This window comes from Callionymus lyra, chromosome 9, assembly GCF_982586985.1.
Source record: "Callionymus lyra chromosome 9, fCalLyr1.hap1.1, whole genome shotgun sequence".
Taxonomy (NCBI): Eukaryota; Metazoa; Chordata; class Actinopteri; order Syngnathiformes; family Callionymidae; genus Callionymus; species Callionymus lyra.
The window spans coordinates 23,760,691-23,782,141 of record NC_141826.1 but is presented as its reverse complement, the minus strand read 5'-3'; the positions used below and the strand labels follow the sequence as shown (position 1 = coordinate 23,782,141).

Sequence of the window (21,451 nt, the reverse complement as noted above, 5' to 3'; positions counted from 1 at the left end):
CAGATGCCAGTTAATCCTCTTAACTCTCCTCTGATGGCGAATGTTTAAACAGTCACAACTGCGTTTGATAAATCCTTCAGCAAATCTAAACTCAATTATTAATGATTTTTTTTTTTCTCTCTCTTATCTCTAGCGATCCGCATCGAAGGGAAAAGTTGCTGACCTCGGCGCGACGGACTGGATTTACAGCACGGACCGCACCGGCTGACCTACAGAGACGACGGTTTAACGGCACGACGCCGAGCGTTTACATCATCGCCGGGCGCCGCTTCCTGTCTTGGGATTTTCTATTTAACCTTCCCGTGACACTGTGGCCGATGTCGCCGCTCGGCTCCTCGGCGGGCTGAGGGGGTCCGCCGGGGGAGCATGGGCAGGAGAGTGGCCGACCCGACGAATCCAGTGCCTGCTTTCGGGGTTCCCTTGGCGGGCGGGAGATGGGGCCCGCTGTGCAGCGTCGGCGTGCAGACGTCACCGGGTCCGCATATCTTGCACTCGCTCAAGAGACGAGGCGTCCAGACCAGCACCAAGAAACCAGCGCCCGCCGCCGAGTCACGAGCGGAGCCGGGGAAGTCGGTCGGGGGTGACGGCGCCGCCGCTCCGCCGCCCTCCGAAGAGACGTCGCGGAACGAGATGAACCGCCCGACGCGAGACGACGTGGGTTCCCAAGGGTCCGGCAGCGGCGTCTACTGCCAGATCAGGGCGATACGGACGAATCCGAAAGACGCCAAAGGCAAGAAGACGGCGAAGTACACGAACGGCAGCGTCGTGGCGTCCGACGCGTTGGGGGGGGTCTGCAGCGAAGCCACGGAGGGACCCGAGCCGGCCCAGGAGAGGAGGAGGGTGCAGTCGTTACGGGGCGAGGCTCAGCGTTCCGCGGTGAAGCCGGGGAGCGCTTGCACGACCGTGCACGCCACGCCGCCGCGACCTTGCCGGATGATGCCGAACTCCCAGGCCAACCTCTGCGTGACGTGCGGCAGGAGGCGGTCGCAGATCACGCCCTGCACGGGCGCCTGTCGCAGGAGGGTCAACCCTCCGATCGGCGCCAGTCAGACGTTACCGAACGCCGCCAGCAGACACAGCGTCGCCCCCAACGCGCCGAAGAAAGAAGCTCCTTCTTCGGATTCACAACCGGCCGTCAAACACCCGGAGGCCCCGAAGAAGCCGGCACGCACGCCCGGGAAGCCGTCGCAAATCCCACAGCTGTCGCACACGATACCAAAAACACAGAGTTCACATTCCGCACATGTAGCTCAGTCTCGGATCAATAAAGACTCGGCACTGCAGAGCAGACCTCGCTCTGCGGATTTCACCCTCTTCAAGGACTCGGCGACACAAACGGCAGACGCGCAAGTCGGCGCCGTCCACGACCTCGACGCCGGCGTGACTCACACCAGCTCCGCATCCAAAGCCGAGCTCGACACCGAGACCGACGACGTGAAAAAACGACACCCGAACACAGACGGTCATCGCCCGGAAAAGACCCTCGATCGTAGCGACACGCCGCCGGTGCCGCCGAAGAACTTCTCGAAGTCTTCGGAACCCGAGGCGCCGGCGGCCCCGGACAAGGACCCTCAGCCTTGCAAGACTCACATGACGGCGCAGTGCAACGGCGCGCCGGCCGGGCTGCTGGGCGGCAAAGCGGTCCAAGCGCCGCGCGGGCTGGAGAAGCAATTACAGACTGTGGAGGAGAGTCTTCTGTCCAACCAGGAGAAGATCAAGGTGCTACTCAATGTCATTCAAGACCTGGAGAAGAGCAAAGCCCTCAGTGAGGGGTGAGAATACTCAGTGGTTTCAGTAGATGATAGAAACAGTGATGAAGTGAAGAATCAAGAGATTCTCAGAATCGAGATCAAAAAGTCAAAGTTTTCCAGACAGGCTTTCATTTCTGAGTAATACATTTTAAATGTCAGGTCCGCGGAGGATCGTAGCCTCTCGGAGTGCGTCACTTCAGATTGCAGGAGGATGTGATACCTTCCTGGAGTCAACAGCTCATCTTCTCCCATTTTATCTTCACCTCCTCCTCAGTCTCTGCACGTAGCTTCAGATTCACTTGAAGAGTGAGATTACAAAGCGTCACGATTGACTTATCGGCTTCACGACGTGTGGATTTATTAGCGCGGCACAGAAGTAGATATGAACGCGATACGTGTCGAACCTCCTGCCGTCATCGTAGCACAACGTGTTGCTGTCAGTTTGTCAAGAATCAACAAAAACAAACGTCTTGTTCAAAATGTCAAAGGTTGTTTGAAAAAAGGTAATTCACCAGGTAAAATTTCCATTTGGATTTCACAATCTTTTAGTTTATTTTTAGTAAATTACTTTATTTTTTAATACGTATTTTTAAACTTATTGAAATCAAAATATTTTGTAAAACAAACCTTCAGAATTGTATATATTTACCCAAATAATATTAAAAACAACTAAATAAAGTACACAACTATTACTTCTAACTTCTTACTTCATTATAAGACGCATTAATATCAGGGCCGGGTCTAGACAGGCATGTATGAGGGGGCAGCCACAAATCTTGAGGGGGCATTGTGCTGTTACTTACTTACTTACATGTAAGTTTGAGGGGGCACAACATTTATTTGAGGGGGCCAGGCCCCCTCTTGCCCCTGCCTAGACCCGGCCCTGATTAATATTATGAAATTATGCAGAAAAACGAATTCAGCTATTTTTTCCCAAAGAATATTGGACAGAGATGAAGCGAAGAGGAAAGTGAAGGCAGGGTGAAGACGACCGCCAGTAATTACAGGACCGCGTCATCGTATATTTTTAAACTCTTGCGAGTGGCCTAAAGACAAGATGAAGAAATAAATAAGATACATAATATTTCAAGGTAATATTTAAAAAAAATGGTATTGAAGAAGAAAAAAAACTGGGCAAAAAATAATTCAGGTTTAACTTTGCAATTTGCTTATTTAATTGTAATTGACTACGGTAAATGTGGGTAAATATATATATGTGTATATCGGGTTTTTTACTATGTATTTTTAGAGAAAATATATACCCATGAAAAATCAAAATTGTAACGGAAAGAAGAGAAAATTAGTGATGAAGCTTCATGAAACAGTGTCATGTTATTCAGAGGTCAGTAGGTGGCGCCATCAGTTTAAAGATGATATTTCATTAGAACAGTTGTTCTAAACAAAGGAAAAAAGTGCAGAGACGCCATCTAGGGGACTCTGAAGATAATGACACCGATCATGAAGCTTCATCAGTCCATCAGATTATAGTATATATATAGTATATAGTATAGTATAATTATAGAGAAGATTATAGTCAAAAATATTAAAATTTAACTTGTTATGAAGGACTAAATGGTAAAAATGTTTAAAAAGCAACAGTCTGGAAGGATTTCTCTCCTCTGGTCCTGAACCGTGTTCAGAAACCATCAGTAGATTCTGATCCACAGACCTCAGAGCCCGAGCTGGGGTGTAAGTCTGGATCAGAATCTACAGATGGAAAGTCTGACCATGAATAGATCTGAAAGTAAGAACCAGAATTTAAAAAATGGATCCTGAAAGAAACTGGCAGCCAGTGAAGAGTTTGAAGGATCAGAGAAATGTGAGTTCTTCTACTAGAGCGGCTCAGAGTTTTGAATGAACTGCAGACAAAAATAAACGGTGACAATAATCTAAACGAGACACAAACACATGGATGATAAGCTCCAGATCGTGTTGTGACAACATTGAAGAAAACAGTTAAATGTTCCTTTAATACACTAATAACATTTTAGATCCTCAGTAATTACCAAAGGGGCGACAAAAAGGAAACACAAAATCCAACATAACAAGAGGTATAAAAACATGTTTCTAACAGACCCAATGGCTACTCCTCTGGTGTTCGGATCAACAGGTTGGTGTTGCTTCACTAACACACCTGAGGTCACTGCTCCATGAGATCACGACGGATGATTCAACAACAAGAGACACTCGTACTGCTGCTGCCGGACTGAGGATCTCAAACAGTTCTCACCGAAGCAAGGACGCATCTTTTCTCCCGTTTCCTTTCCGGGGCAGAAACGACTTCTATTTTTTCTCTCTCGACAGTTCCTCCAGAAAATTACCACAATTACTCCCTCGTTTGATGTTTGTCGTCAGGCAGAGAGTCGGCAGCTGTTCTTAAAGTTACTCTGCGAGATTAGAAAACCATGGATGACCCAGATTAATCGAAATATCGATTCAAATACTTTTTTTTTTTTTTTAAAGACACGGAGTGAGTCGGAGAAGCAGGATCGAGATTTGGGAGCAAGTGGAATTAGAGAGAGAGGGAGAAAAGAGGCTAAAAACCAGCAGGGTAATAATGATGACTTGGATTTGATAGCGAGCCAGATATGGAGTTCCTTTAAGTGGGACACTGTGATTAGAGCTAAGCTAACAGCTGCCAACGTCGCTTGTTTGTCAACAATCTTGACTCCCATCATTCGTTTGATAAGAGTTGAATAATTCAGTGGGAAAATATGACAGTTTTTCCTGCACATTACATTGAAATTAATGAATGAACATGAATCTTTCAAACGTCGTGAATAGAAGATTCTTCAGCACCTGATGCTTCAGCTCCGCGGTGGCCTTGACTTTTTTTCTTTTTTTTTTCCTGTAACCTCATCAAGAGACGACGGCGAAGCCGCAGATCAATTCTTCCTCCTCGAGGCAATTGTTGAGCATTATTTAAAGCGATCAATGGCGAGGCGGCGTCTACACATCCATACTCGTCTGCGGTTGAATATGATTCACTCTCGGATGAAGGCTGATGGCTTTGGCAACAGCTCAGCCGCGTGAAGAAAATAAAACCCACGATCGTTATAAATCAAGTGGAGAAAAGATCACGACTTATTTGTCACTAAATGATTAAGTACTGAGGTCAGGAGGTTAAACAGGTGTTTCGGTGAGTTTTATGGACCGTAAGAATCTGTCTTAAAGGTCCTGAAGACAATAAATATCCATCCATCCATCCATCCATTCATCCATCTATCTATATATCCATCCATCTGTCTATATATCCATGCATCTATCCATCCATCCATCCATCCATCTATATATCCATCCATCTGTCTATATATCCATGCATCTATCCATCCATCCATCCATCTATATATCCATCCATCTGTCTATATATCCATGCATCTATCCATCCATCCATCCATCTATATATCCATCCATCTGTCTATATATCCATGCATCTATTCATCCATCCATCCATCTATGCACCTATCCATCCATCCACCCATCCATCTATGCATCTATCCATCCATCCATCCATCTATATATCCACCCATCTGTCTATATATCCATGCATCTATTCATCCATCCATCCATCTATGCACCTATCCATCCATCCACCCATCCATCTATGCATCTATCCATCCATCCATCCATGCATCTATCTATGCATCCATGCATCTATCCATCCATCGATGCATCATCCATCTATGCATCCATCCATCCATCGATGCATCAATCCATCCATCCATCCATCCATCCATGCATCAATCTATATGTCCATCCATCCATCCATCATCCATCTATGCATCTATCCATCCATCCATCTATCTATGCATCCATCGATGTATCTATCTATGCATCCATCCATCCATCCATCCATATATCCATCCATCCATGGATCCATCCATCTATCCATCCATCTGTCTATATATCCATGCATCTATCCATCCATCATCCATCCATCCATCCATGGATCCATCTATCCATCCACGCATCTATCCATCCATCCATCGATGCATCTATCTATGCATCCATCCATCCATCCATCCATCTATCCATCCATCCATCCATCGATGCATCCATCCATCTATCCATCCATCCATCCACACATCTATGCACGCATCTATCTATCAATCTATATATATATCTATATATATATATATATATAGATATATATATATCTAGTTGTTGTAATTCAGTTATAAAGTAACGTGTTACTTCAGCCGCTCCCTGTCGTGGATTCATCAATTAAAGGTGTTTGTACTTTGAGTTCTGCTCCGTGCTCGGCTTGAAGTATCGAAGTAGGTCAAGATACTTTACAACTCTCGCCCCCGTTTTCTACCCGAGGATCCTGCTGTAGCTAAACTCTCGAAGCCAGAACAAAGTGTTGAGAATAAAAGAGTGTTTGAAAAGCACCTGAAGAGCAAAAGCAATTATCGTGCGACTCACCGGAGACTTACTAGAGTAGAGAGTGTAAAAGAATATCAGCTTTAAAAACTGCTAGAGTCACTGTATCCTCTCGTCCACAGTCATCGTCAGGATATCGCTTGTTCCTTCAGCTATGGAGCACGTAATAACTGCTGCCATCTAGAGGCCGGAAAATTTACTTGCAGCACAAAAGGGAACACGACGTGAATATTTTCATGTCAATTGTAAATACAACATTTTAAAATGATTTTATTGTACATACACTCTATTGAACTATAAACCGTAAAATAATTACACATAAAAAATGACTTTGACAAAAATGAAAAGAAAAAAAAGCAGAATATTGAGAATTATAGCCATATAAATATTTTCCAACAAGACAAGTCATGAAGGCCTCAGTTATAGAAAAAACACTGTAGATGTTTTAACTTTTAAACATTAACTTGAATATCAAAGGAGAGAGTTGTGTTAATAACGTTTTTTTTAATTTGACACTGAAGACTTATACAAGTTTTTATCAACAAGTTTATTAATACACGAGTACAAGTGTTTGGTGTGATCATTGAAAAGTATAGTTGAAGATTTTTTTGATTTTAGTGATTTTGTTTGACTTTAGTTGAAAATTGTTTGATTATAGTTGAAAATTGTTGGATTATAGTTGAAAATTGTTGGATTATAGTTGAAAATTGTTTGATAACAGTTGGAAATTGTTTGATTATAGTTGAAAATTGTTTGATTATAGTTGGAAATTGTTGGATTATAGTTGAAAATTGTTTGATTATATTTGAAAATTGTTTGATTATAGTTGAAAATTGCTTGATTATAGTTGAAAATTGTTTGATTAAAGTTGAAAATTGTTTGATTATAGTTGAAAATTGTTGGATTATAGTTGAAAATTGTTTGATTATAGTTGAAAATTGTTTGATTATAGTTGAAAATTGTTTGATTATAGTTGAAAATTGTTAGATTATAGTTGAAAATTGTTTGATTATAGTTGAAAATTGTTTGATTATAGTTGAAAATTGTTTGATTATATTTGAAAATTGTTTGATTAGTTGAAAATTGTTTGATTATAGTTGATAATTGTTTGATTATAGTTGATAATTGTTTGATTATAGTTGAAAATTGTTTGATTATAGTTGAAAATTGTTTGATTATAGTTGAAAATTGTTGGATTACAGTTGAAAATTGTTTGATTCTAGTTGAAAATTGTTTGATTATAGTTGAAAATTGTTTGATTATAGTTGAAAATTGTTTGATTATAGTTGAAAATTGTTTGATTCTAGTTGGAAATTGTTTGATTATAGTTGAAAATTGTTTGATTATAGTTGGAAATTGTTTGATTATAGTTGAAAATTGTTTGATTATAGTTGAAAATTGCTTGATTATAGTTGAAAATTGTTTGATTAAAGTTGAAAATTGTTTGATTATAGTTGAAAATTGTTTGATTATAGTTGAAAATTGTTTGATTATAGTTGAAAATTGTTTGATTATAGTTGAAAATTGTTAGATTATAGTTGAAAATTGTTTGATTATATTTGAAAATTGTTTGATTATAGTTGAAAATTGCTTGATTATAGTTGAAAATTGTTTGATTAAAGTTGAAAATTGTTTGATTATAGTTGAAAATTGTTGGATTATAGTTGAAAATTGTTTGATTATAGTTGAAAATTGTTTGATTATAGTTGAAAATTGTTTGATTATAGTTGAAAATTGTTAGATTATAGTTGAAAATTGTTTGATTATAGTTGAAAATTGTTTGATTATAGTTGAAAATTGTTTGATTATATTTGAAAATTGTTTGATTAGTTGAAAATTGTTTGATTATAGTTGATAATTGTTTGATTATAGTTGATAATTGTTTGATTATAGTTGAAAATTGTTTGATTATAGTTGAAAATTGTTTGATTATAGTTGAAAATTGTTGGATTACAGTTGAAAATTGTTTGATTCTAGTTGAAAATTGTTTGATTATAGTTGAAAATTGTTTGATTATAGTTGAAAATTGTTTGATTATAGTTGAAAATTGTTTGATTCTAGTTGGAAATTGTTTGATTATAGTTGAAAATTGTTTGATTATAGTTGGAAATTGTTTGATTATAGTTGAAAATTGTTTGATTATAGTTGAAAATTGCTTGATTATAGTTGAAAATTGTTTGATTAAAGTTGAAAATTGTTTGATTATAGTTGAAAATTGTTGGATTATAGTTGAAAATTGTTTGATTATAGTTGAAAATTGTTTGATTATAGTTGAAAATTGTTTGATTATAGTTGAAAATTGTTAGATTATAGTTGAAAATTGTTTGATTATAGTTGAAAATTGTTTGATTATAGTTGAAAATTGTTTGATTATATTTGAAAATTGTTTGATTAGTTGAAAATTGTTTGATTATAGTTGATAATTGTTTGATTATAGTTGATAATTGTTTGATTATAGTTGAAAATTGTTTGATTATAGTTGAAAATTGTTTGATTATAGTTGAAAATTGTTGGATTACAGTTGAAAATTGTTTGATTCTAGTTGAAAATTGTTTGATTATAGTTGAAAATTGTTTGATTATAGTTGAAAATTGTTTGATTATAGTTGAAAATTGTTTGATTCTAGTTGGAAATTGTTTGATTATAGTTGAAAATTGTTTGATTATAGTTGGAAATTGTTTGATTATAGTTGGAAATTGTTTGATTATAGTTGGAAATTGTTTGATTATAGTTGGAAATTGTTTTAGATATATAGCCATATAAATACTTTCTAACAAGACAAGTCATTAAGGCCTCAGTTATAGAAACAAGTACGGATTTAACATGAAAGAAACAGGATCTCGGCAATGACTGAGGACGAGAGGATACATTAACTCCAGCAGCTTTAAAAGCTGATGTTTGGACATATTTTGGTTTGAAAACAAATGAAAGCAGTTATGACTTCGTCATGTGGTCTGTAAATACTACAACACCAGAGTCAAGTACTCGACAATACTACACATATATCCTTGTTAGTACACTATCACAACACCAGAGTCAGGTACTCGACAATACTACACATATATACTTGTTACTACACTATCAAAACACCAGAGTCGAGTACTGGACAATACTTCACATATATACTTGTTACTACACTATCACAACACCAGAGTCAGGTACTGGACAATACTTCACATATATACTTGTTACTACACTATCACAACAATACTACATATCCTTGTTACTACACTATCACAACACCAGAGTCGAGTACTGGACAATACTACACATATATACTTGTTACTACACTATCACAACACCAGAGTCAAGTACTGGACAATACTACACATATATACTTGTTACTACACTATCACAACACCAGAGTCGAGTACTGGACAATACTACACATATATACTTGTTACTACACTATCACAACACCAGAGTCAAGTACTGGACAATACTACACATATATACTTGTTACTACACTATCACAACACCAGAGTCGAGTACTGGACAATACTACACATATATACTTGTTACTACACTATCACAACACCAGAGTCAAGTACTGGACAATACTACACATATATCCTTGTTTGACTTAATTTATTCTGTGTTGTTCTCGGTGTTATCTTGATCTTTGAAGTATGTACTGTTTTGAGTATTGTTTTGATTGTTAAAGCGCTTTGTGACCCTGGTCTCGAAAAGCGCTATATAAATAAATATTACTTACTTACTTACTTACTTACTTACAATACTACACATATATACTTGTTACTACACTATCACAACACCAGAGTCAAGTACTGGACAATACTACACATATATACTTGTTACTACACTATCACAACACCAGAGTCAGGTACTGGACACTACTACACATATATACTTGTTACTACAGTATCACTATATATTGTATTGCTGTCCCTGTATCGTGATACATATGGTAGAGTTTCGTCAATACACACCACGACAAGATCACATTACAATCTAAATCACAGCTGACGTGCGTCTCTGGTAAAAGCGAAGTATCGTCAACACAAACTACTTCGTGTGTTTCAGGCGCAGCTCGTACAGGACGGGTCAGGACATCAACAACTGCTCCACCTGCCAGAAGACAGCTTGCATCATCTACAGGTGAGCCAGATAATGAGCTTCTCTTCACGTCAACTGTTCCCCAGAAGATGCAGCATCTTCAGCTGCCAGCTGTGCGTTCTGTGGCCTCCACAATATTCAATGACTGTAGTTTTACCACCACTTTTTTCTTTACGCTGACTCAGCACAACACCATTGTTGTATTTACAGTCCTGCACCGTGGTCGCACCCTCTTCACTAGTTATCCTGCAGCTGCACCTTTAACAATGAGTTCTGGGTCATACTAAGAAAAATATGTAGATGTTTCAACATTTAAACATTTACTTGAATATCAAATCATAAAGATAAACTGCTTTTGACCAATGAGGCGTGTGTGTTTTGGTCATGTGATCTGGGACTCCGACTTGTGTTAATAAAGTTTTTTTTTATTTGACACTGAAGACTTGAAGTGTTTGTTGTGTTCAATGAGAATTATAGTTGAAGATTTTTTGATTTTAGTTATTTTGTTCGACTTGTTGGAAAATTGTTTAATTTTAGTTGAAAATTGTTTGATTATAGTTGAAAATTGTTGATTTTAGTCGAAAATTGTTTGATTACAGTTGAAAATTGTTTGATTATAATTGAAAATTGTTTGATTATAGTTGAAAATTGTTTGATTATAGTAGAAAATTGTTTGATTATAGTAGAAAATTGTTTGATTACAGTTGAAAATTGTTTGATTATAGTTGAAAATTGTTTGATTATAATTGAAAATTGTTTGATTATAGTTGAAAATTGTTTGATTATAGTAGAAAATTGTTTGATTATAGTAGAAAATTGTTTGATTATAGTAGAAAATTGTTTGATTACAGTTGAAAATTGTTTGATTACAGTTGAAAATTGTTTGATTATACTTGAAAATTGTTTGATTATAGTTGAAAATTGTTTGATTATAGTAGAAAATTGTTTGATTATAGTTGAAAATTGTTTGATTATAGTTGAAAATTGTTTGATTATAGTAGAAAATTGTTTGATTATAGTTGAAAATTGTTTGATTATAGTTGAAAATTGTTTGATTATAGTCGAAAATTGTTTGATTATAGTCGAAAATTGTTTGATTACAGTTGAAAATTGTTTGATTATAGTAGAAAATTGTTTGATTATACTTGAAAATTGTTTGATTATAGTTGAAAATTGTTTGATTATAGTAGAAAATTGTTTGATTATAGTTGAAAATTGTTTGATTATAGTTGAAAATTGTTTGATTATAGTAGAAAATTGTTTGATTATAGTTGAAAATTGTTTGATTATAGTTGAAAATTGTTTGATTATAGTTGAAAATTGTTTGATTATAGTTGAAAATTGTTAAAAATTGTTGATTTTAGTCGAAAATTGTTTGATTATAGTTGAAAATTGTTTGATTATAGTTGAAAATTGTTTGATTATAGTTGAAAATTGTTAAAAATTGTTGATTTTAGTCGAAAATTGTTTTATTATAGTTGAAAATTGTTGAAAATTGTTTGATTATAGTTGAAAATTGTTGAAAATTGTTTGATTATAGTTGAAAATTGTTTGATTATAGTTGAAAATTGTTTGATTATAGTTGAAAATTGTTTGATTATAGTTGAAAATTGTTGAAAATTGTTTGATTATAGTTGAAAATTGTTTAAATTATAGTTGAAAATTGTTTGACTTATAGTTGAAAATTGTTTGACTTATAGTTGAAAATTGTTTGACTTAAGTTGGAATTTGGAAGATTTTACGTTATAATCTTAAAAAAAATCGACTCAAATTTAAAGTAATATGATTGAATATGCATGTTTTTTAAATTTAAAAAAAATTAAAAGCTAAGATATTTATAATTCGAAGTATGAACATTTAAAAAATTAATAATAAATAAACAATTTAATTATTACAGAAAAGTATATGTTTATATAGTGAAATACATTTATGTTTTGTTTACATTATACATTTACCGCTAAGCAAAGATGAGACAACAATAAATAGACTAAAAACTACATAACACAGTTTTGATTTACATTTTTACAACCGTTTTTCTGCAAATATATATAAAATATTATACAAGTTGAGACTCTTATTTCTTCCACTATAAAGACCAGAAGGTTTTAATTGTGTTTCTTTACTTGTACTTCATCTGTTCATCTACATTACCATCCTGGTTCAATTATAGCTACATTACCATCCATGTACATTTATAGCTTCAGTCTCAAGGCGCGTCTTCACACTCGTTTAAATCCTTCACCCACTTCCTCTCGCACTGGAGCAGCTACTTCCTGTCACCCGAGACTTGCAATCATCACAAACAAACACAAGACCCTGGAGCACGAACCACGTCTTCGCCCAATTATAAATACCATCGCAGAATTAGACACAAAGCTATTCTCGCTCGGGGACGGAACACGGGCTTATGAAACATCTCATTATTTTAAAAAGTGTCTTCTGGTCGTGAACGTATCAGAGATCAGGAGAGTTTAAGAGTCGGCGCCGCCAGCCAGAGACGTCGAGCTCTGCTTTAGATTCAATTAAGCTGGTGTTAGAAACCATGGCTTCTTGTTTCGTCAGCGCCGCTTTCATCTGCTTCCACATCTATCCATCTATCTATATATATATCTATCTATATATATATAGATAGATCTATATATATCTATATATATATCAATCTATCTATTGTTATATATATAGAGAGATATATACATTTTATTCATACACAAATACAAGGGTTTATTGTGAATTATAGTTGAACATCTTTTGATTATAGTTATTTTGTTTGACTTTAGTTGAATATTGTTTAATTTTAGGTGAAAATTGTTTGATTACAGTTAAAAATTGTTTGATTATAGTTGAAAATGGTTTGATTATAGTTAGAAATTGTTTGATTATAGTTGAAAAATGTTTGATTATAGTTGAAAATTGTTGGAATTTACTTACAAATAGTTTTATTATAGTTGAAAATTGTTTGATTATAGTTGAAAATTGTTGGAATTTACTTACAAATTGTTTGATTATAGTTGAAAATTGTTTGATTATAGTTGAAAATTGTTTGATTATAGTTGAAAATTGTTTGATTACAGTTGAAAATTGTTTGATTATAGTTGAAAATTGTTTGATTATAGTTGAAAATTGTTTGATTACAGTTGAAAATTGTTGGATTATAGTTGAAAATTGTTTTATTATAGTTGAAAATTGTTGGATTATAGTTGAAAATTGTTTTATTATAGTTGAAAATTGTTGGATTATAGTTGAAAATTGTTTGATTATAGTTGAAAATTGTTGGATTATAGTTGAAAATTGTTTGATTATAGTTGAAAATTGTTGGATTATAGTTGAAAATTGTTTGATTATAGTTGAAAATTGTTTTATTATAGTTGAAAATTGTTGGATTATAGTTGAAAATTGTTTGATTATAGTTGAAAATTATTGGATTATAGTTGGAAATTGTTTGATTATAGTTGAAAATGGTTTGATTATAGTTGAAAATTGTTGGATTATAGTTGAAAATTGTTTGATTATAGTTGAAAATTGTTGGATTATAGTTGGAAATTGTTTGATTATAGTTGAAAATTGTTGGATTATAGTTGAAAATTGTTGGATTATAGTTGGAAATTGTTTGATTATAGTTGAAAATTGTTGGATTACAGTTGAAAATTGTTGGATTATAGTTGAAAATTGTTTGATTATAGTTGAAAATTATTGGATTATAGTTGAAAATTGTTTGATTATAGTTGGAAATTGTTTGATTATAGTTGAAAATTGTTGGAATTTACTTAAAAATAGTTTTATTATAGTTGAAAATTGTTTGATTATAGTTGAAAATTGTTTGATTATAGTTGAAAATTGTTGGATTACAGTTGAAAATTGTTTGATTATAGTTGAAAATTGTTGGATTATAGTTGAAAATTGTTTGATTATAGTTGAAAATTGTTGGATTATAGTTGAAAATTGTTTTATTATAGTTGAAAATTGTTGGATTATAGTTGAAAATTGTTTGATTATAGTTGAAAATTGTGGATTTTAGTTGAAAATGGTTTGATTTTAGTTAAAAAATGTTTGATTATAGTTGAAAATTGTTTTATTATAGTTGAAAATTGTTGGATTATAGTTGAAAATTGTTGGATTATAGTTGAAAATTGTTTTATTATAGTTGAAAATTGTTGGATTATAGTTGAAAATTGTTGGATTATAGTTGAAAATTGTTTGATTATAGTTGAAATTAGTTGGAATTTGGTTTCAATTTGTTGGAATAGAGTATAAGAGAAGAGAGAAGAGTACAACTAGAAAGTCGCAGAGCGAGTTTTGTTTATAGAGCATCATGGGTAAAACAACAGAACACGGTGACGAGAAAACAAACATGTATTGTTCATGGAGTTGGTGAGAATAAAGAAAAGGTCGAGGTCTAGTGATCTCAGGTACATCTGTGATGACAGCATCTCTCAGGACCAGCTCAGGCAAATGTCAGACGTATTCACGCGGAATAAATATGAAAACGACCGGTTCAGAAAGAATCCGTTGCTCGTGCTGTGAGACAATATCCATACACTGAATACAACGACAACAACAAAAAGGTTTTCTTTCATATTATATTGTATTTTTATCAAACTGACTGAGGACGAGAGGATACAGTGACTCCAGCAGCTTTTAAAGCTGATGCCGGATTCTTGACAAAATGAAACCAGTTTATTTTCATGTCTAAACAAGAAGGAGAAGCAAAACTCTACAGCAATTCTGAGCCGCTCTAGTAGAAGAACTCACATTTCTCCGATCCTTAAAACTCTTTACTTGCTGCCAGTTTCTTTCAGGATCATTTTAAAATTCTGGTTCTTACTTTCAGATCTATTCATGGTCAGACCTTCCATCAGTAGATTCTGATCCAGCCTTACACCCCAGCTCGGGCTCTGAGGTCTGTGGATCAGAAACTACTGATGGTTCCTGAACACGCTTCAGGACCAGAGGAGAGAAATCCTTCCAGACTGTTGCTCCTAAGCTTTGGAACAATCTCTGTGTTTGATGATCTACTGACTCCTTCAAGAAACATCTGTGTTTGATGATCTACTGACTCCTTCAAGAAACATCTGTGTTTGATGATCTACTGACTCCTTCAAGAAACATCTGTGTTTGATGATCTACTGACTCCTTCAAGAAACATCTGTGTTTGATGATCTACTGACTCCTTCAAGAAACATCTCAAGACACTTTTATTTGAGCATTTCCTTGATTCTCTGAGACTCCTGTGTTTGTCTCAGTATTATCTTGATCTTTAAAGTATATTTTATTGAGTATTGTTTTGATTGTTTAAGCGCTTTGTGACCCTGGTTTAGAAAAGCTCTCTACAATTATTACTTACTTACTTACTAGAAGAATAGTTTGCAATGATTGAACATGAAGTGTTATTTAAGAAAACATGGACGAAAGACAAGCTCACTCTCGTGGGTCCCTTTGAAGTCAAAGTAATAAATACTATTGTTGACTTGAAAGGTTTGTCGCCGAGAACAAAACAAGCTAATTTTTAAATAATGCAAACAGTTTAAAGAAAAGCCTTTGAAAGTGAATCACGACAATAATTAGACGCTCGCAGTTCTGAAGCAAAACTCTCGACAAAGTCGCCTCACAGCAGGAAGGTTGCTGGTTCGATTCCAGGCCGAGCCAACTTTTCTGTGTGGAGTTTCTATGTTCTCCCCGTGTTGTGTGGGTTTACTCCGGACACTCCAGTTTCCTCCCACAGTCCAAAAACATACAGAGGTTGATTAAGAACTTGTGGGGAAATTGTCTATAGGTATGAGTGTGTGTGTGAATGGTTGTCTGTCTTTGTGTGTCCTTCGACAGGCTGGTGTCCTGTCCAGGGTGTCCCCTGCCTCTCGCCCTATGAAACTGGGATAGACTCCAGTCTCCCCGCGACCCCAATAAGGGATAAAGCGGTAGAAAATGAATGAACGAACGAACGAACAAAGGGAGGAAGGAAGGAAGGAAGGAAGGAAGGAAAAAAGGAAAAAAGGAAGGAAGGAAGGAAGGAAGGAAGGAAGGAAGGAAGGAAGGAAGGAACAACGAACGAATGAACAAAGGAAGGAAGGAACGAAGGAAGGAAGGAAGAAACAACGAACGAACGAACGAACGAACGAACGAAGGAACAAAGGAAGGAACGAAGGAAGGAACGAAGGAAGGAACGAAGGAAGGAACAAACGAAGGAAAGAAGGAAGGAAGGAACAACGAACGAACGAACGAACGAACGAACGAACGAACGAACGAACGAACGAACGAACGAACGAACGAACGAACGAACGAACGAACGAACGAACGAACGAACGAACGAACGAACGAACGAACGAAGGAAGGAAGGAAGGAAGGAAGGAAGGAAGGAAGGAAGGAAGGAAGGAAGGAAGGAAGGAACGAAGGAAGGAACGAAGGAAGGAAGGAAGGAAGGAAGGAAAAACGAAGGAAGGAAGGAACACGTTGTATTTTACACGTTGAAACGCATGCGTCGGCGTAAAGTAATATCTGACTTTGTCTCCGTCGTATCATTAATTCATGGCTTCATCCATCCTCGCCGCCCTGGCAGAGCTTTCACTTAGTCGTCTATTTTTTTGTTCTCTCGCTCCCTCCATCACCGGCGGTCTCGCTCACAAAAGGCCCGGGCCAGGCTCCCCTGATACCTTCCATCCCGTCCGATCCAATCCCCCTTCACAGCCCACCCTCCGTCCCGCCATTGTCTTCTTTATCCCGGAGCAACCTCTGCATCCCACGGTTCACCTTCCATCCGACGCTCCTCTCATCCATATTTAAAGAGACATTAAGCTCTAATACGTTCATCGCTCGCTCCGTGACGGGGTGGAAGTGGCAGGAAGTCGTTGTGTAACTCGGAAGGTTTTTGTTTTTCCATCCCCGACACGAGGCTCATCACGGAGGTGGAGCCGCCGTCGCTTCTGACTTCTTTTCTACCGGCTCGGAAAAACAATGAGACGAAGAAGAAGAAATGAGACGCTGTGACCAGCCGAGGCTGACACTTCAAAAAGATGGCGTGGAAATGTGAGGAGGAATGAAAAGGGGTGAGGGTGGCACGGGAGGAAATGAAAGCCGGGATTGTCGGGGCTTTGAACCCACGAGGAGACGAGAATTAAAAAGATTGTTCTGGCGTCAGTCCTTCTTTTTTTACTTCAAATCCCGACGTCGCGTCTTCTCGTGTTACCGGCGCTCGCTTGACGAAACAATCCAGGAACAGCATGATTTTTGATGGATTGAAACATCGGGATTGAAGGAACATTCACGAACTCTGAATCAGGGTTTCAAACTCGTACATCTAAACACTGTATTTCACTTCTAATAAACACTTTTCAAGGCAAAATCAAACTAATGAGTTACAAAAAACATACTTTTTCGCCAAAAAAACATACTTTTGTTTATCTTCCTAAAACACAAATGCTGTGTCTCAAATCACATACTTGTGTACTTAAACTTAATGTATTTTTAGTGCATAAGTGCATCTCGATTCCTAGTTTGTGAAATGTAGTGCTTCATACACACTAAATTGTCACTAAAACACCCATAAAACTGAGTATGGATCGATGGACACTTTCTACACTAAACGGCTTCATCTTAGTGACGTTGTAAACTGAAGTAATTTATATATATATATATCTATATCTATATATATAGATATATATATACTTACAGGTGTATTTTCAGCAGCAGTAGGAGGACGACACGTCTTCTGTGCTGATACTGGCGTAAATATCTCGCCAATATTTAGTTTCTCATATTTCTTGATCCAAACCAAACGTGCTGCCAGCAGGTGGCGATAGTGTTCCTACAGCTGGTTGAAATCATCGTTAAATAGTAGTAGAAGAAGAAGCTGTCGCGTCATTTCCTGCTAGTGCGTAGCAGTAGAGTTTGATTCGAGACATACTATCTGTGGAGAATTAATTACTTGTTAGTATGTACACTATCCTGATGCATACTAACTTCTAGAATACTAAGAGAAGTATGCTATTTTAGACACAGCACAGAGTTGAATGGGTTTTTAAAGTTCCTGGTACCCACAGGAAACAGGACTTTGCGGACTTTGGAGTTTGGAAAACATGCTCTACATTAAAATCATTTAACAGTCTAGTGTCTCAAATCACGCACTTCTCCAAGTGCACTGCTTTACAGTACACTGTAAGACAGAGCACTCACTTGACCAGTGCTGAAATTCGGACAGTGTAGTACCGTCTCAAATCAAACTCTGCTGCTACACACTAACAGGAAATGACTCGACAGCTTCTTCTTCTACTACTTTTTAACACTGATTACAACCAGTTGTTCAGTTTAGCTTCATCTACGTCACTAAGATGGAGGTCGTTGAGGGTGGAAAGTGTCCATCGATCCACACTCGACTTTCTGGCTGTTTGAGTGCTCATCGTACACTACATTTTCGCACACCGCTAAATGTGGACGCACTTGTGCACTTAAAATACCTACATTAAGTGTAGGTGCAGAAGTGTGGAAGGAAGGAAGGAAGGAAGGAAGGAAGGAAGGAAGGAAGGAAGGAAGGAAGGAAGGAAGGAAGGAAGGAAGGAAGGAACAACGAACGAACGAAGGAAGGAACAAAGGAAGGAACAAAGGAAGGAACAAAGGAAGGAACGAAGGAAGGAAGGAAGGAAGGAAGGAAGGAAGGAAGGAAGGAAGGAAGGAAGGAAGGAAGGAAGGAAGGAAGGCAGGAAGGAAGGCAGGAAGGAAGGAAGGAAGGAAGGAAGGAAGGAAGGAAGGAAGGAAGGAAGGAAGGAACAACGAACGAACGAACGAACGAACGAACGAAGGAACAACGAACGAACGAACGAACGAACGAAGGAACAACGAACGAACGAACGAACGAACGAACGAACGAACGAACGAACGAACGAACGAACGAAGGAAGGAAGGAAGGAAAACGTTGTATTTTACACGTTGAAACTCATGCGTCGGCGTAAAGTAATATCTGACTTTGTCTCCGTCGTATCATTAATTCATGGCTTCATCCATCCTCGCCGCCCTGGCAGAGCTTTCACTTAGTCGTCTATTCTTTTGTTTCTGGCTGTTTGAGTGCTCATCGTACACTACATTTTCGCACACCGCTAAATGTGGACGCACTTGTGCACTTAAAATACCGACATTAAGTGTAGGTGCAGAAGTGTACGATCTTCGGACACACCCTTGTCACGGTCAAACAAATTGACACTTAATAGGAAGTTAAAGTTTGATTTCCTTTATCTTATCTTATCTATCTCAAGGTTTTTATAAAATAAATAATCTCTATTTATATAGCGCCTTTCTAGACCAGGGTCACAAAGCGCTTTGACAGCCATTCAATTCAATTCAATTCAATTTTATTTTATTTAAAGTGTCATATCATAACAAAGTTATCTCAAGACACTATACAGTTGAAATAAGACTACAGTTGATTAAGGAAAAATAGATTCCAGCAATTCAACAAAGAGCAAGAAACAAAACACTGTACAGTGAGCAATGGCGAGGAAAAACTTCCTTTTAAAGGCAGAAACCTCGAGCGGAACCCGACTCATTGTTGACGGCCTGCCGCTTTGACCGGCTGGGAGGAAGGATGGGGGGGTAGACAGATGGATAAGGAGAGGAGTGAGGGAGGATATAGTGAGAGAAAAGAGGAGAGTGTAGGAGGGTCCATGGGGGTGCTGGAGAGAGCTCGGGATCCATTCACACATACTGATGGGAGTAGGCTGCACCACATGGCGCTGAATCTGCCATCAGGAGCAATCAGGGTCTTGCTCAGGGACACAACGACACAAGCTTGTCTGGAGCTGGGATTGAACCTGCAACCTTTTGGACTGCAGGCAACCACTCTACCATCTGAGCTATTACGCCCCCAACCCCATCAGTTTTACCCTTTATTTCTCCTCAGGGGCCACATGATGTACCGTGACTGTCGTGAGGGGCCGTTAAGACCCAACAATGTGATGCAATAACTTCAATAAAGAACATCAGAAAAAACGAAATATGACAAAAAATATTTGACACCTTTTTGTGTGAAAGGAACTGATATAAAATAACGTTTTCTTTCTTAATATTTCCTGGAGAAACATTCACCAGGTCAAAGTTCTTCAGTCCAGATGTTCCAGCTCAATATATAAAATCTGTCTCGAAGCATAAAACCTGGACCTCCGTCTAAACCTGGTTCTCAACGTTCTCCTGTTTGTTTGTTCTTCCCCCTGCAGCGTGGAACACGATTTCCGGACCCAGGAGGGACGACTCCAGGGCGTCATGGAGTACCTGGAGGGCGACTACGACGCGCCGCTCAACACGCCCACCAAGTCGGCGACGGCGCCGATCAACCGCATCAGCAAGAGCAGGATGAAGAAGCTGAGAAAGAAATGCTTCTGGTGGCTCTGAAGCAATCGTATGGATTCGCATCTTCATGGAGTACAAACGTCGTGGAGAACACGTTCAGAACTCAGACTATATGAAGGAGAGTAAACCTTGCCCCCCCCCCCTTACATGGTCAGAAGAAGGACCCGAGTGAAGGTGAGGTCGCTTCAGAGACTACAGAGATGTCATTTGTCTGATGGACGCCGTCTAGACGGACTGACAGCTGTGCGACGGGATTCATTTCAAAATGGATCGGAAGCTTTTGGCAGGAGCCGATCAAAGGATGAATCTGGATGAAATGAAAGCAATAAGCGAAAAAGGATAGAGAAATACTTTCTGAAAGAGACGCGTTTGTTTTGAGAAACGGTTTGAATGAAGCTCCAGGAGGGTTTGTAGGTGATGGTCGTTAAAAGAGAAGATGACGTGAAGATGATTAATGGTCACGACAGGAAACATCTGGGAGAGAAAATGTTAAATTGATCCCTGTTTTAATCACTTTCTATTTAATGACACATTGCTTTATCTATATTAAATTAAATGATCATACATTTGTTAAAAAAACAAAACAATTTGTAAACGTAAAACTAAACTAATGACCCCAAAGTCATCTGTGACAGATTGTGATTCAGTCCAACCTTCAATGACAATTAAAAAAGTGTCGAAACATTTTTGATCCTCATGAAAATGAGTCTCTTGTGCAGTAGGGGTGTGAACATATATCAACGATAAGATACTGGAGCCATTTTGAAAATAGATTAATATTTTTTTGGCTTTTAAATAATTTATTTTTCATCATAGTACTTTTAAGGTTTAATAAAGTGTGTTTAAAATCACTAAATCAATCAATCAAATCAATAAAAAGTAATTCAATTTTTAATTTATAAATAACAAAAATA

The 21,451-nt window shown here is 37.4% G+C and overlaps 2 protein-coding genes across 3 annotated transcripts in view; one reads left to right on the top strand and one right to left on the bottom strand.

Annotated features, from left to right (window-relative positions):
- Positions 1-21,451, bottom strand: part of dock2 (dedicator of cytokinesis 2) — a 171,403-nt gene that overhangs the window by 66,024 nt on the left and 83,928 nt on the right. The window lies entirely within an intron of this gene.
- Positions 313-20,961, top strand: insyn2b (inhibitory synaptic factor family member 2B). The gene is made up of 3 exons (XM_087799622.1): positions 313-1,772; positions 10,179-10,253; positions 20,405-20,961. Exons 1-3 carry the CDS (start codon positions 367-369, stop codon positions 20,577-20,579), a joined length of 1,656 nt encoding a protein of 551 aa, XP_087655748.1. The 5' UTR covers positions 313-366; the 3' UTR covers positions 20,580-20,961.

Bases quoted from the DNA above. Each gene is read 5' to 3' on its own strand.
- insyn2b (XM_087799622.1), top strand. From the start codon at position 367: ATGGGCAGGAGAGTGGCCGACCCGACGAATCCAGTGCCTGCTTTCGGG. The intron at 1,773-10,178 runs GTGAGAATACTC...CGTGTGTTTCAG, and splicing joins AGCAAAGCCCTCAGTGAGGG to GCGCAGCTCGTACAGGACGG. The intron at 10,254-20,404 runs GTGAGCCAGATA...TTCCCCCTGCAG, and splicing joins ACAGCTTGCATCATCTACAG to CGTGGAACACGATTTCCGGA.